General features: G+C 38.3%; 3 protein-coding genes across 7 annotated transcripts in view; 1 reads left to right on the top strand and 2 right to left on the bottom strand.

Annotated features, from left to right (window-relative positions):
- Positions 1 to 21: 21 nt before the first annotated feature.
- yy1a (YY1 transcription factor a) lies at positions 22 to 4,790 on the bottom strand. Its single transcript, XM_042388225.1, has 5 exons — positions 4,148 to 4,790; positions 2,551 to 2,701; positions 2,108 to 2,168; positions 1,714 to 1,872; positions 22 to 1,506 (listed from the first exon to the last, which is right to left on the bottom strand). The coding sequence occupies exons 1-5, from the start codon at positions 4,644 to 4,646 to the stop codon at positions 1,324 to 1,326; spliced, it is 1,053 nt and encodes a 350-aa protein (XP_042244159.1). The 5' UTR covers positions 4,647 to 4,790; the 3' UTR covers positions 22 to 1,323.
- Positions 4,791 to 6,963: 2,173 nt separating this feature from the next.
- Positions 6,964 to 13,923, top strand: degs2 (delta(4)-desaturase, sphingolipid 2). Its single transcript, XM_042388206.1, has 3 exons — positions 6,964 to 7,166; positions 9,963 to 10,705; positions 11,500 to 13,923. The coding sequence occupies exons 1-3, from the start codon at positions 7,085 to 7,087 to the stop codon at positions 11,641 to 11,643; spliced, it is 969 nt and encodes a 322-aa protein (XP_042244140.1). The 5' UTR covers positions 6,964 to 7,084; the 3' UTR covers positions 11,644 to 13,923.
- evla (Enah/Vasp-like a) overlaps positions 13,192 to 14,773 on the bottom strand; it is a 39,322-nt gene continuing 37,740 nt past the window's right edge. For all 5 annotated transcript variants that reach the window (XM_042388202.1, XM_042388200.1, XM_042388203.1 and 2 more), the window contains one exon: positions 13,192 to 14,715. In XM_042388202.1, the coding sequence (XP_042244136.1) occupies positions 14,678 to 14,715 (38 nt within the window). In that variant the 3' untranslated portion in view covers positions 13,192 to 14,677. The remainder of the gene's footprint in view (positions 14,716 to 14,773) is intronic.

Below are 14,773 nucleotides of genomic sequence, written 5' to 3'. Positions count from 1 at the left end.
GAGACATTATAGTACAATATCTCAAACAGACAGCATTAGAACAAATCCTTTAATTTCCAATGCAAATCTGATGTTCCCTCCAAAGTCTGTGTGATGTCTTGTGTGTCTCATGTCAGGCAGAAAATGACTTTGTTCAACTCACTGTTATACAATGTACAGTCAGATGTCATTTTCAAACCATAAGTTTCACTACTGGATACAATTACTGTATATGCTGAAGAATAAAAGAACCACAGTTTGTTACACTTCCTTGTTACTTTCCTATTTTACTAAAGAGGAAATGCGACATGAAATACTCTCCCAAACATCCATTATTAAACTGCTGGAGGCAATCTGAAATAGCAGTGACACATTCATTATTTAGCTGCAAAAATGCTTATTGATTTTCAAGAGAAAAATTAACTTTTAAAACCATATTTACATTGTCGTCAATGCTGCAGTAACCTGAATTGCTCCATTATTCAAGGTCTACAGAGCAGCCACAGGATTAGACTTGTTTATGGCGTTGCTACTAAAACACCTGAATAACATTATAAACGTAACACACGTTATGTTTATAATATTTTAAGACAAGTTTTCATTGTTAAGACAAATGACACTTTTTTTTTGTTTTGGGTAGTGCAAGGGGAAAAAAACATTTTAATTGTTGATCACTATTGAAAATCACATGGCTATTATCTACATAATTGTGATATTGCGTTGTACAAAATGAAAATATGCAAAGACCACCCAATTCCCCCTCGAAACACACTCACATGAAGGGGAAAGGGGGAGGAACTGTGAAATCTCTTCATACAGGGGCTACAGGGACTTTCTTACTACATACATTACCACAGAGCTTATGTCAAACAGTGTACAATATGCACACTTGGGGAGAGTACAAAATTGAAAAGGTGTCGTTGCTGAGGATCGATGCAAATTTGACTTCTATTGCAAAAACATTTTTTTATCTGGCTGTGTTAAGGTATAAATAAGTTTGTAGGTGCAGAACCATGAATTAACATCTTCACAAGAAGAAACCGTAAATTGTTCCATTCAGGTAGCGCCAAAGTAGGGTACAGTAGGAGGCCTGAGGGGGTCGGGGTTCTCACGAGTTTCTTGTTCAAACCTCCATACATATCGGAAAGTCTGTGAAAAGGTAATTTCTCTGTTTAAACCTTTTTTTCTAGAGACGATACAACGGGGACTTCTTATCTCACAACAAAGCAGGCCACGGGACATTAATTGTCTGTCAAGGAGCGGAGATACAGCTCAAATCCTCCAGTGTATGCTCAACATTGTTGTTGTTGTTGTTGTTGTTGTTCACCTGGTTCGGGGGTTGATTCACTGGTTGTTTTTAGCTTTTGCGTGTGTGAGGATGTGAGACTTCAGGTTGGTTGACTGAGCGAATTTCTTGTTGCAGCCATCAAAGGGGCACACATACGGGCGGTCTCCAGTGTGAATACGCACGTGTGTGCGCAAGTTAAAGTCCAGAGAGAACCGCTTGCCACAGCCCTCAAATGTGCACTGGAGACAAGAGAGATGGAGAATAGGGTTAACGCCACTGTATGTCTCAACTTGGCTCACAGATAAACTGATATCATTTTTCAACAGATGACAGAAAGGTTTGCAAATACTGTATCTGCTCTGACACAAAGCCAAGTTCATGTTTCAGTATATCATCCAAAAATGAAGAAAATGTGTGACACGAAGAGAAAAAAAAAAGGAACCTACCTGGAAAGGTTTCTCTCCTGTGTGTACGAGTTGATGCCTCTTCAGTTTTGAACTCTCCACAAAGGCTTTTCCACACTCTGCGCAAACGTGCACGCGAGGCCCGTGGGTGTGCAAGTGCTTTCTCATTGCTGAGTTGTCCCTGAACATCTTGGTACATCCCTGAGGAGGAGAGAGGTGCAGGGTGAAGCTAATTACGCAGGGTATAATCACTTAACACGGTAGTTTTAGAAACTCAAGTCAGCAGAAAGTGCTGAAATTTTCCTCCAACCAATAAAATGAGTACAAGCGGTGTTTTTACAAAGGTAATATCAAAAGTGAAGAGATGACAGTAAGGTATCTTTTGAAAACCGTAACTGAAAACTGATTATGATGTAATGCAGGAAACACTACTCACTTTGTGTGGACAGGCTATCGTCCTGGGTGCGTCGTCTTCTTTTACTTTTCTTGGTTTCATTCTGTTTATAAAAATAAAAGTGGTCACATTCTTAGAAACTACAACTATCAACACTCCTGGTCCAGGAAAATACAAAAAATGTTTGCTTATAAAAACATTACATTTGGTTTAACATGTATGAGTAAAAGGTCAGATGACACTGTTATTTAAGTCCATATATTCAATACTGTAGTTTTTGTATTTCACATTAAAAATGAGTGTGCAGAGTTGGTTTAATAACTGCATTATTTCTCAAACTTTTGCTTTTTAATAACGTTTTGTGAAGCAAGTACATTTTAGTTTTGAGAAGTGCTGTATGAGTAACATTGTTTTATATCTAACCACTGAATCTGACTCGCCATCATTCAGCCTGAGTGAACAACAACATCTGTGTCAACACTTACCGTGCAAACTCTGCCAGCTGTTTGGGGTCTGACAGGTCGATTCCTGGGATGCCTCCTGGAGGAAGCTTCTTCCCCGTCATGTACTCTGAATAATCTGGAGGCGAGTTTTCACCCGTGATTTGCTCTTCGTGGTCTATGTCTTTCTTGTCATCTGAGTGATGAGAGAGTCAGATAGTATGAAAGAGACGTCAATAATTAAAACAGTACCAGAACACATGCTATCATCTAATGCTACACTTTAATCACATCACCTCCTTTTACTGTTTACTGCGTTTCATTTAGCTCTCTACTGTTACTAATTTATTACCAAAAGAAAAAAAATGAAAGAAAATTGGTTTTAGCAAGAATATCAGTTTTTTCATACAACAAAATACAGTCAAAACCAACTATAAACAGTGTCTATATACATACTACTGATGTAAATATAGTTATTTGAGGATATTGTTATTCAGTGGGGAGTTTTTAAAAATATATTTCACCATTTTGTAGCTATTACAGTGAAACGAGTGTACACAATTTTGTATTTGTACCCTTTTTTGGCAAATCTCCACATCAGTAAACAACTTCAAGGGGACGTGGTCTCACTGTTTACAAACGTGTACTTACTTTTCAAATATCCAGAAATACAACTGACAAATATTAAATTTAACAATGGAAATACATTTTAGGCAGTAGAGTTTAAATTTGTTTATGAACACCGCCTTTTAGATGTGTTTTGTTGATTTTGCTATTGGTTTTATTATCTTTCAATGTATTTTATTTTATTATTATTATTTATTGTTAGCTTTTGTGTGTTTTTTTAAACTTCTGCTTATTGTGGGTTTTGGTACATGTGTAAATACAATGACATATATAATGTAAGTATATGTTGTACATTTACTAGTGCAAGGAAAGATTTTAAAAAAGAAACATTGTTAGCTTTATATTGTTTTTTTTGTTAATTTTATGTAAAGCACTTTGTACCTTATTATTAAAAGTGCTATATAAATAACAGGTATTATTATTCTTTTAAACCCTGCAGATAACATTTTGTACAGTGGGATACAAATTAATTGGGATATACCTCGTCTAAATTGAGTTATGCTCTCCATAATTTAGACCAGTGCTGTGCAGCACTAAGTTAGTAGAAAACATAGGAATTACTTTTGATCACAGGATGCAGTCCGCTTGTAATTAAACTTTCTAAACAATTTAAACGGGTACGGTGCGTTCAAAGCCTCAGCAATGTAAAGTCTGAGGGGTTCCTGAAGGCACCACTGTTACCGTTGAACTGAACTGCGCCACAGCGGCCTAGCGGAGCCAGCTGCACTCGCTCCCACTCTCGCCGCCATCTTCGTCGGCCAAATAAACGCCATTTTTTCGGGCCGCCATACTTTCTCGACCGGGGAAATATGGCGGCGCCCATCGACACATAAAACATGGCTTCCCATAAAAACAAAAACATTTCAAATGGAGTTTAAGTGGCTCTTAGTCGGGAAAATAGTTTCAACTTTAGCGGAGGACAAGGCCCCAGCTGGGCCCGGTCACACGGCACACACGCTGAGAACAAAGCGACGGGCCAGCTTGCAGGAATTCACTCAGTTCACTCTCAACTTACCCGATGCCCACATAGTGACGGAAAACTCCCCCTCCAGAGTCTTTATCTGGACTTGTTTCTGTTCCCACTTTCTGCCCATTTCTCCTGAGCTCATGTAGCTCTTTTTGCCCGCTTTCTTCCCGCTTCCAGCTCTCTTCATCCGGCCCGTCGACGAGCTTTTCCCCGCAACAGTAACCAGAGTCTGTTCGATGTAGTCCTCCTCCACGGCGGGCACCGGGATGAGGATCTGGTCCTCGAAGCCGTCGTCTGTGTGCAGCTCGGAGTCATCCTCGCCCACAACCTCCTCTCTTGTCTGCACCAGAATCACCTCTTGGTGCGGGTGGATGGAGTTTGGATCGTCCGTGTCGAGCGGCTGTAAGGCGATCATCGGCTGGTGCTCTCCGTCGTCTCCAACAACTGTTGTCTCGATTGTCTCCACTTCGATTTCGTGCAGTTCCACTATTTCGGCTGGCATTTCTGACCCGTCCGTCTCTATGTACAGGGTATCCCCCGATGCCATGATTAATTTTGTATTTCCTCCTATCTAAATTGTATTTTTCCCCCACTCTTGCTTTCCCTCCTCTCTACTCTCTGCCGTCCTCCTCCCTCTTCGACAACAACTCTTCACTGCTCTCGTCGCCACTATGCTCTAGTTATGAAGTATCGCGTGATTTGGACCTACAAGTCCATTTAAACATTACCTGCAGCTTGTACATTTTTTTTTTAGCTTAAAGTCTCCCCTCCACTCAAAAAATGTGTTTTTTTTCTTGTTTCTACAGTTGGATGGTTGAGCTTTATTGCGCAAATGATGTATGTACAGAGTTTGACTTTAGAAGGCTGTTTTCACTTTCATCTTAAGCACTTAAGATGAATGTGTATAGGTTTTATGCAACCTTTTTGCGCCTTGATTCCATCTTTACATATATATGTATGTTTGTATGTTTTTGTGTGTGCATATATATATATATATATATATATATATATATATATTATTGCTTTTTATATTTTGTTATATTTTATCTATCTATCTATCTATCTATCTATATCTATATCTATATATATATATATATATATATATGTTTATTTATTTATTTGTACTGTTCTTCTGTAATGGAGGCTCCCAACCAAAGTATTCCACACAATTGTACTTGTATAACTGGAGTGACAATAAACATCTTGAATCTTAGTGGTTTGGTTCCACAGTACATTTCAGACATGCCATCAGTTTACAATCCCAGCTCTCAGGTCTGGTGAGATGACAGCATTTATGCATCTAAAGAAAGGAGCAGTTTGCCCGCTGATCTTACACTTGCTCCAAAACTGTTCTTTTAAAAGCAAACTAAAGACCTTCCTTTTCAGTCAAGCATTTTCTTAAATGAACACACCGTATTTGTACAGTATGCATGTATGTATGTGTGTGTATGTATGTGTATGTATGCATGGATGTTTCTGTTTATAAGCACATTTTTTGCTGTTTCGTTTTTATGTAAAGCACTTTGAACTGCTTTTGCATGAGATAGTGCTATCCAAATAAAATCTGAATACAATTGAATTTATTTGATGAAAGCTTAACGTTTCTCTGTGCTCATTGAAAATTTAATTTTAAGGGGTGTAGGCCTAGGGTGTGATGTGGAAACTTGAAACACTGAGAATGGACTTTACAGTGAAGTAGGAGACATATCGTGTCCAACAGTTAAACTTTTGAGGTGAAATATATTTACATATTTATAGATTCTGAAGTTTTTAGTGAGGGAGAAGGAGTAGATGTCATTTCAAAGATTTTAACATGGTGATTATACTTTTTTTTCTCAGAAAAACATATCAGACACACATTATTGTTCCAAGCAGAGTATTTTTGTATGTCTTAATACATGTCAGGATGGGATCTTTTACAATTATGGTCATGAAGAAATTGTGTTTGTTATCAGTTATTGATTAGAATAAAGAAATTAACATTTTTCATCATAATAATCAGAATATGTATAAATGCTTCAAAACATTTTTGATAGCTGAAGCTACTGTAAATGAACCACTATTCTAAATCTTTACCACTTCTTAACTTCCTTATTTATACCATGTGATATGTAAGAGTTCAAACAGACCAATCAATCAATTATCAAATAATCTGCTGATTATTTTCTCAATTAATCATTTTGTCTAGAAAATATGAGAGGTAATAACAATAACAAAGGTATTAACATTTACAATAATGTAAAAAAGAGAAAAGCAGATAATTCTCACATTTCAGAGGCTGGGATCAAGACATGCTTGGCATTTTTGCTTGAAAAAATGACTGAAACTCTTACTAGTCATTATGCTATTAAACAAATTAATACTGATTTCAAATTTTAATGATTAAAATTAATACGTCTCTAGTCTACACTTACTGTGTAATGTAAGTCAAACTTAACAATGCGGATCTGCCCATCATATGGAAGGAACTGTGGGCTATTTATGGTTGAAAATACAACTTTCTGCTATGGTGTCATATATAATAATTCCATTGATGTTTAACAAGTTCATGTGTTACACAGTGATAAAGCAATCCTAAACATCTATATGAGATGCTGATGAACAGCTTACAGCAAAACGTTGCCAACAAACATTAAAAATTGTGGAAGTATGTTATCTGTACTGTGTTACCTTTTTTATTGCTCCATTTAAATGTTAAATGTAGCAGCCTAGCAACCCTTTAAAAAAATTTTTTATTGCAGTATCATAACATTTTCTCATCGAACAATGTAAACTTTGCATGTCAGAAAGCACCAGTTTGTATGCATTTCAGCAGGTGCACAGCCACCTTTGTACCTCCCTCAGCTCTGGGGAGGGGCTTTTGTGGTTACACCTTCAGCCTGCAAACCTGCAGACCTGTGTTGAGTGGGTGTGCCCCGATACTGAGAAGCTTTGATGACACACATAACGCCACAGTTGCTTCGTACACAGTAGTACGGGACAGTCATGGGGAAGACAGGTGGAAGAGGCGACTTTGAATGGGTCTACAATGACCAGCCGCACACTTCAAGAAGAAAAGAAATACTGGGTAAGAACTCTTAATGGGATGAAAAAGCTTTGTCAACACCGAGAGAATTTCTGGTTTATTTGTGTGAGAAGTTTTAAGTGTGAGTTTTTCTTAGCCTGCTTATAAAATCGTAGCCGGTTAAACCTGTTTACTAGCTGTTGCTTAACGAACTATCGGTCAACAATGGATGCAATGGAAATATCCTATAGAAACTGCCTTGTTAATTAAGATGAACACCATTTCGACGAAGTAACTTACATGTTAATGAGCGTTAAGCATAAGAAGAAATATTCTGTTAAAATTCCTTTAAAACTGCAGATTTTGAAGGTCACGATATTAATTAATGTAATTCAGTGAATATGGATCTTAAAGATGAAAATACAGTATTATTTCCTTTTAAAATGTGAGCTTCAATCGATCACATTTATGGCTGTTTATCACATTGCCTCCTCTCACAGTTGACTCAAATTTTGAGGCTTGCATCATTTATTTACTTACTTTTATTTTGTAAGCAAACGTCAGTTCTTCTTAGAAATAGCAAAGTCAGAAAAGTGCCTGTAAAAAAACAAACAAATAAAAAACAAACAAACAAGTGACTCCTGGACCCCGACCCACCCATCCCCACCCATCCCAACCCCAGGGCAAAAGGCATGATGTTAAAGTTAAGATACTCGGATAAGTATGAGAGGTGTGGAAATATTTCAGTCTCAGTCAAGTGACTATTTAATACCAGAAGCTTACTTAAAAAACTTGATAATGCTCATAATTAAATAAAAAGCAGGGGTTTAGTCTCTCTTTATGTAAACCTATCCGCCTCTGTCATCTTTTTCTCTGACCTGCCAGACAATAACAGCACATTGATAACAGGTGCAGTTCATAATGCCTCCGGGCTTGCTAAGTAACAAGACACATTCCCCGCTAACGACAAACACAGATAGAAAACCCTGCATGAAGTGAGAAGAAAGGCTTTGTGGGTGTGAGAGGATCCCTGAAACAATACCATTTATTCACTTAAACCACAGCTGCTGTCATCAGGTGATTAATGCAAAAGAATACTTGTCTAAACTGTGTATTGATTGCATGATCAAGGATATAATTTGTGATTTATTATGTAATTCGATTTTAAAAAGAGATTAGGTCTCAACCTGCTAATATATATTTGATCCTGGCTTTGTCCAGCTGTTGCATGACTGCTCTGGTGTGAAGGAAAGATCTAGAAGGTGTTGGGTTGTTTGACACCATTGACCCTTGAATTATTAAGGCGTTTTGTTTTAATTATCCTCTGCCCTGCCCTGAGGGGAGAGGCAAACGGATGTGCGTGTCAGAGGTCGCTGTGTTGCATTTGCTTTTACATTGTCTTGTGGGATATTTTAACGGACAGGTGGTCTTATGAACTGGATGGCTTGTTGTTTGGCAGGTGTAGGCTCAACTCACATAGACCTCATATTATCCTGCACATTCACTGGACATTAACACCTGCCATTACAGTAGCTTGTGAGGTCATAAGGATTAATTATTGTGACACTTTTTGATATTTGATCATTTTCAGCAGTTCTAGAAAAATGAGTTCCGAACAATGCACAATTTAATCTTTGCTTTGACTTGTACTTTTAACTGAAATCATTTTTAGTTGAAACCTGAGGCCGAAACCTTATACAAGTATCTCAAATTGAACAAAATTACTTGTCTCTCTAATGTGGTGAAGCTGCAATCCAGTGATGGCTGTACAAGGTGTTCCACACAGCCGCTTTAAAAAGTCTAAGCCCTTTCTTTTATGACGTCTGGTTATTGATTCAACTTTATGCCCTGGATGGGTGGGATACAATAGAATCAAGTCAAGAGGTGTAGCCTATAAACATTGCTAATAGTAAATCAAGCAAATAACTAATTGAAAGTGAGCTCATCATACAGTACGTTATAAAGGAGTTTGCTCTAAAGTTTAGTTTGGAACTGTATATTTACAAATTACCCTATTAAAATACAGACTGTAGGGAATTCCTCTTAGCTAAACATTAACTGAATAAATAGGGTCTGGTTGTAGAGGGGAGACCTAGCGTGCAATGCAGAAATGCCACTGAATCCAGTCTCTGGTGTCCTAAACCTTTTGTTACCTTGGTGAGCCCAATTTGCATAGAGCCATTACATAATTGGACTGAAAGCAAAGAAGCAGGCTAGATTTGCATGCGCCATCACCTGATGGTGCATCTTTCCCATCTAAAGCTGGGGTTGGCTCATCACCCGCCATGATCCTGAATTTTGGATCCCCTGACAAGCCTCTCCTAATTTCTTTGCTTTAAATCTTTTACTTGTATTAAGGTGTGACCAGCTCAACAGATCAGAACTTGTACATCCAAATGAGTGGATCATGTCAGAAATGTCTTTTTGTAGTTCTTTTTGTAACAGTAATTGTTACTGTTTTTGAACCACTCCCTTATATCTCCCCGTGTTTCATGTCCCTCAGTAAAACAACATCCCTGCCAATTAAAAATAACTTTTGTCAGACGACTTTTCCCAGGAGAAGGGCTGGTACCATACAGCATGCTTCATTGTGTTCATCTGCACAGTATCGTGTCACATTATGACAGGTTGATAAAATGAGAACAAGGTTTTGAAATTATTGTTGATTTTCCTTTTCATTTTCTCTTTCTCCTTCTTCATCACCTTCGCATTTTATTCCCTTTACTATCCTCTGCTTTTCACCTCCCTATCTGTTGTTTTTCCTAAACCTTTGATCCCCTTCTACATTTGATACTTCTTTTCTTTCCTACAACCTCCTCGTGTTCCTTTCCATCTCTTTCTACCTGCCTCTCTCCTCAGCCAAATATCCAGAGATCAAGTCCCTGATGGGTCCAGACCCCCAGCTGAAGTGGGTGGTATCAGGCATGGTCCTAACCCAGCTCTTGGCCTGTTACCTGGTTCGCGACCTCTCCTGGAAGTGGATCTTCTTCTGGGCTTATGCCTTCGGTGGCTGCATTAACCACTCCTTGACCCTGGCTATCCACGACATCTCTCACAACGTGGCCTTTGGCAACAAGCTAGCAAAGTGGAACCGCTGGTTTGCCATGTGGGCCAACCTGCCCATTGGGGTGCCTTACTCCGCCTCCTTCAAGAAGTACCACGTCGATCACCATCGGTATTTGGGAGGCGACCAACTGGATGTCGACATCCCTACAGACTTTGAGGGATGGTTCTTCTGTACACCTGCCAGGAAAATCCTCTGGCTCTTCCTCCAGCCCTTTTTCTATGCCCTGCGCCCCTTGGTGGTCAATCCCAAACCAGTGTCACAGCTGGAGATCCAGAATGCAGTTGTTCAGCTCACAGTAGACTTAATTATCTACTATCTGTGGGGGCTGAAGCCCATCGTTTACCTCATTGCAGGATCTATCCTGTGTATGGGACTGCATCCTATCTCTGGGCATTTCATAGCTGAGCATTACATGTTTCTGAAGGGTCATGAGACATATTCTTACTATGGATCACTGAACTGGATCACCTTCAATGTTGGGTATCACATGGAGCACCATGACTTCCCAAGCATACCTGGCAGTAAACTACCTCAGGTGAGGCTGTGATGCTGTGATAAACCATGCTTTTTTTTCCATGACAGGGAAAATTTGGTCTCTGGAGTCATTTTTTCCAAGACTATTATTAGTTGAGTGGTTGACAATAAGGACACTTACAACATTAACATCACTGCTAGATGTGTGCAGATAAGATGGGCCTCTCCTGTCTTTCAGAGTCTAAACAAAAAGGTATCAGCAAATGCCACACATCAGATTTTTTCTATCAACTGCAAATATTTAGCAGATGAAAGGACAGGTTTTGTAACTGATTAACTGCTGCCTTTGTAGCGCCACTAGAACATGAAGAGGTCTGTTTCAAAGTGAGTTCTCTGCCTACACCTTTAGTTTATGAACTATTTTTCATATTAACAGAGGGAATATTTGTTTTTTTTAGGCACAATAATTCATTTTTGAACTATCAAATATACTTTTTCAGGATATTATTTCAAAATGTCACTTAAAAATGTCATCCTGTACTAAAACAGCAGAGTATTAAAATCAGGCTGTGTTGATGCCTGTGGCCACTGCTATTATCAGAAATGTACCTGGTGGTGTTTTGATACGAGGCCTTTATAAATAGATACCATGCAATGCACTGTCATGCTCCGGTTCAATGTGTCTGTATCTGATTGTCATAGTGAAATAAAGTGTTGTGTTGAATTTAGAGATGTGCTCCTGACACATTACACTTGCATTTTAAATGTCAGATGTATTCTATGTGATTTTTGATTTCCATTCTTACACTTTTCTAAGCTCTGATTCTCACTCGTGTTTTTTTTTTTGGTTGCCAGGTGAAGCAGATCGCAGCAGAGTATTACGACTCCCTGCCTCAACACACCTCCTGGACCCGGGTATTATGGGACTTTGTGTTTGACGACAGCATCGGCCCCTATGCCAGAATCAAACGGGAATACAAGCTAAGCAAGCAGGAATAAATCTGTGACTGTGTTTCCCTCCAAGACAGGAAAGGGAATTTGAGTCGTAAAAATCTATGGACTACTGTTAAATACCATTATATCCTCTAGTTTAAATGTTTTTTCCCACGTAGTGTGTGGTTGTCACTGTATGGAAAACGTATAACATGTTGAACATCCTCAACTTAAATCACAGTAATACATAGTTCATCAAAATGGGCAGAATTCAGATACAGCTTGGATGGTTTCTTCACACCATTATTTATTCATGATTCTATTCCTGCTATAAACAGATGACCCGTCATTGTAGTGATGACGTTTCTTTGTACCCAAAATGATGTTGAAAAGCTGTGATTTTCTTATCTGTAGTTTGAGACAACAGATGATAGTATTCAACAGCAATAAACCTCATATTTTTGTTAAAGGTAAAGGTCACACACATTCTCATTAAGTTTTCCAGACATGACTGCCTCTATAGATTTCTTTTCCTGCCTACAAGCAATACGTCAGGCCTCTTAAGGATTTCTCAATGTGATAATTAGGCACACAAAGCCTCTCAGATTACCCAATACAATTTCACATCCATCACGCAGAACAGTGCTGAGGTGGAAAATGAGCATTGAAACTTACCTGTCAGTAAGAGGAGCCTTTTCTTCAGTGATGCCTCAGTCTGCTTGTTCACAGCTCTGTCTTGCTGTAAACTGTTTGGTTATGTCTACAGGGAGCGGACAAAATAACAAAAACTTTATAATGCAAAAAAGTAGTTCTTTTGAACATTTCAGTTAGTTTTTTGTTTTAGGGGTGTTGAATGAAGTTGATGGTCATCTTTGAGGCTGCATTTTTCATATGTTGCTCATCAAAAATCCCATAGAGTGTTAAGGTAGTGCCAATTTTATAAAAATGAGACTTATTGGGATGAGTACCCATCACCATTTTCATGCAAATATACAGGAACAACATGCTACAGGGCTAGAAATAGGACATACTCCCTCAATTGCTTGTCCAGGACAAAATATACAATTTTATGTAATAAGGTGAGGAGCAAAGTCTCAAGAAAACCGCATTTGCAAAGAAAAGCAGTAGTCCCTCACCAACAGGATAATGACAGCATCACAAACTGCAGCAAATCAACACTTCTGACCATCTGAGTTAAAAAAAGAGCTTAATCAAATTAGTAGTGTTGGTTTACTGTATTGTATGGTGTTTGTTATTTTGTCCACTCACTGTATGTATAATTGAATCGATGTGTTATGATAAGCATGATCTTGTGTCCTATATAAATATCCTATATAAAAAAGTAAAAGATTGTTATAAATAACTACTAAAAATAATGAGTTTACTGTTATTTGTCATTTCCTGTTTGTGGTAACCAGATGTCTTATTCTCAAGCGACCCTTTTTTTATTTACATACATATTTAAAATACACCCTGAAGGTGAAAACCACTTTAACTTTCCACACATACTGTATGTACCAAAACACATGGGACTTCCGCTCGAGATGGTAAGTGAAAACACACACACACACACACACACAGAACAGGATATTGCGCAGATGGTTGACACGTCTATTGGTTTTGTTTGAATGAATTTACTTCCAGCTTTGAAATCAGAACGTAGTTGAGAGCGAACAGAGTGGATAGAATGCAACAACCGATATTCAATCAAATCCTTCCTTCAAAGACACATTTAGCTACCATCACATAGGCCTACTGTACCATTCACTTTCTGCACATTCTTATCTAGGTAAAATTTGCATATTGCCAGAGCAACCCCCTCATTTTTTTTTCACATTGCTACCATTATCAAGTTCAACATGTCATATATATAGAGGGAAATCTTCATGGAAACAAACCACTATAATAAATGTACCACCGTTTGTGTGTTTTTTTTCCTTTTTATTACTTCTCAAACCAAATGAAAACTAATTTATAGAGGTGGGGTTTCATGCATACTCGGGAGGTTCACAAAGTATAGGATGACTAATAGATAGTACTACATTGTTTTATATCTAGGTAAAACCAGGTGGCACATTTACAGTTATCGGCCTGTTTTGTGAATGATCCCCAAGTTTTAAATGATCTCACACATCTGAACAGGTAGAGAGAAACCTTTACCTCGGTCACACTGGAGTCATAGAGCAGACTATTATTTCTCATGTTATTGACTTCCTTGATTAATTGCCAAAAATTGCTCATTTGTAACGTGTTATGCCTTGGATGTGGAGGAAAGGGGTAATTTCAAAGGCTAATTGTGATTCAAACATTGAAGTTTTCCAACATCTCTGGAGAGAAAAGGTTAGACACACAACACCAGTATGAACAAGGTCATAAAAAGCCATTTTTTTTTAAAATATGCCAGTTGAGGGCAGGTGTATCTGCAGCACCGTTTTGCCCATATTGTGCTTGTTATCATCAAATAGTTAGGGATAAACTAAACAAAATAAAAACAAAATAATAGAAAATATAAAAGGCTGACATAAATGGTGTGCAAGTTTCCTTTCTCCTTCTATAATATCAATAAAATACTCATTGTCATCAACAGCATCATCATTATCACCACAGTTTTTTTTAAATAATAAAACAGTAAAAACTTAGAAAACAAAAATATTTTCTTCTTAAGACTTGGACTGAACAGAGAACAAAGAGTTGCAACACCGGGCTGACTGAGTCTATAGGTGCACAGAGAGGACCACAACACCAAACTCAGCACGAATGTCCGTCCATCCCTCAATTCATCTTTTAGTACGTTTTTCATCCTCTGTTGAGTTCATCAGTCCTTTAATCTTTCTTTATACATACTTCTGTTCCTTCTGCTGCCTCTTTCTCATTAATCCCTTCTCTCTTATCTCTGTTTCTTTCTTCCATTTTTGCTGTCCAGCAGACTCAAATGTTGGCACAACATCTCTGCAACTTGCATCTTGGCAACGTGAGGTCACAGAAACATTGAGAGAACATTCCCCCCCCCCCGCCCCCCGGTCCTCGTGTCTGTGCATCTGTGTGTCCATCCTCCTCCAGCTCCTCCTCTTGCTCTCCTCCTACTGTTGCTCAGATGAGATTAGGATGTACTGATTCTGCCGATTTCTTGTCTGATGGCTGCAAGAAAAGAGCACGGCATTTTAGAGAATGAAACAACAAGGCTTGATATGAATTA

This window comes from Thunnus maccoyii, chromosome 16, assembly GCF_910596095.1.
Source record: "Thunnus maccoyii chromosome 16, fThuMac1.1, whole genome shotgun sequence".
Taxonomy (NCBI): domain Eukaryota; kingdom Metazoa; phylum Chordata; class Actinopteri; order Scombriformes; family Scombridae; genus Thunnus; species Thunnus maccoyii.
The sequence above is the reverse complement of the archived record's forward strand: the minus strand, read 5'-3'. Positions and strand labels throughout refer to the sequence as shown.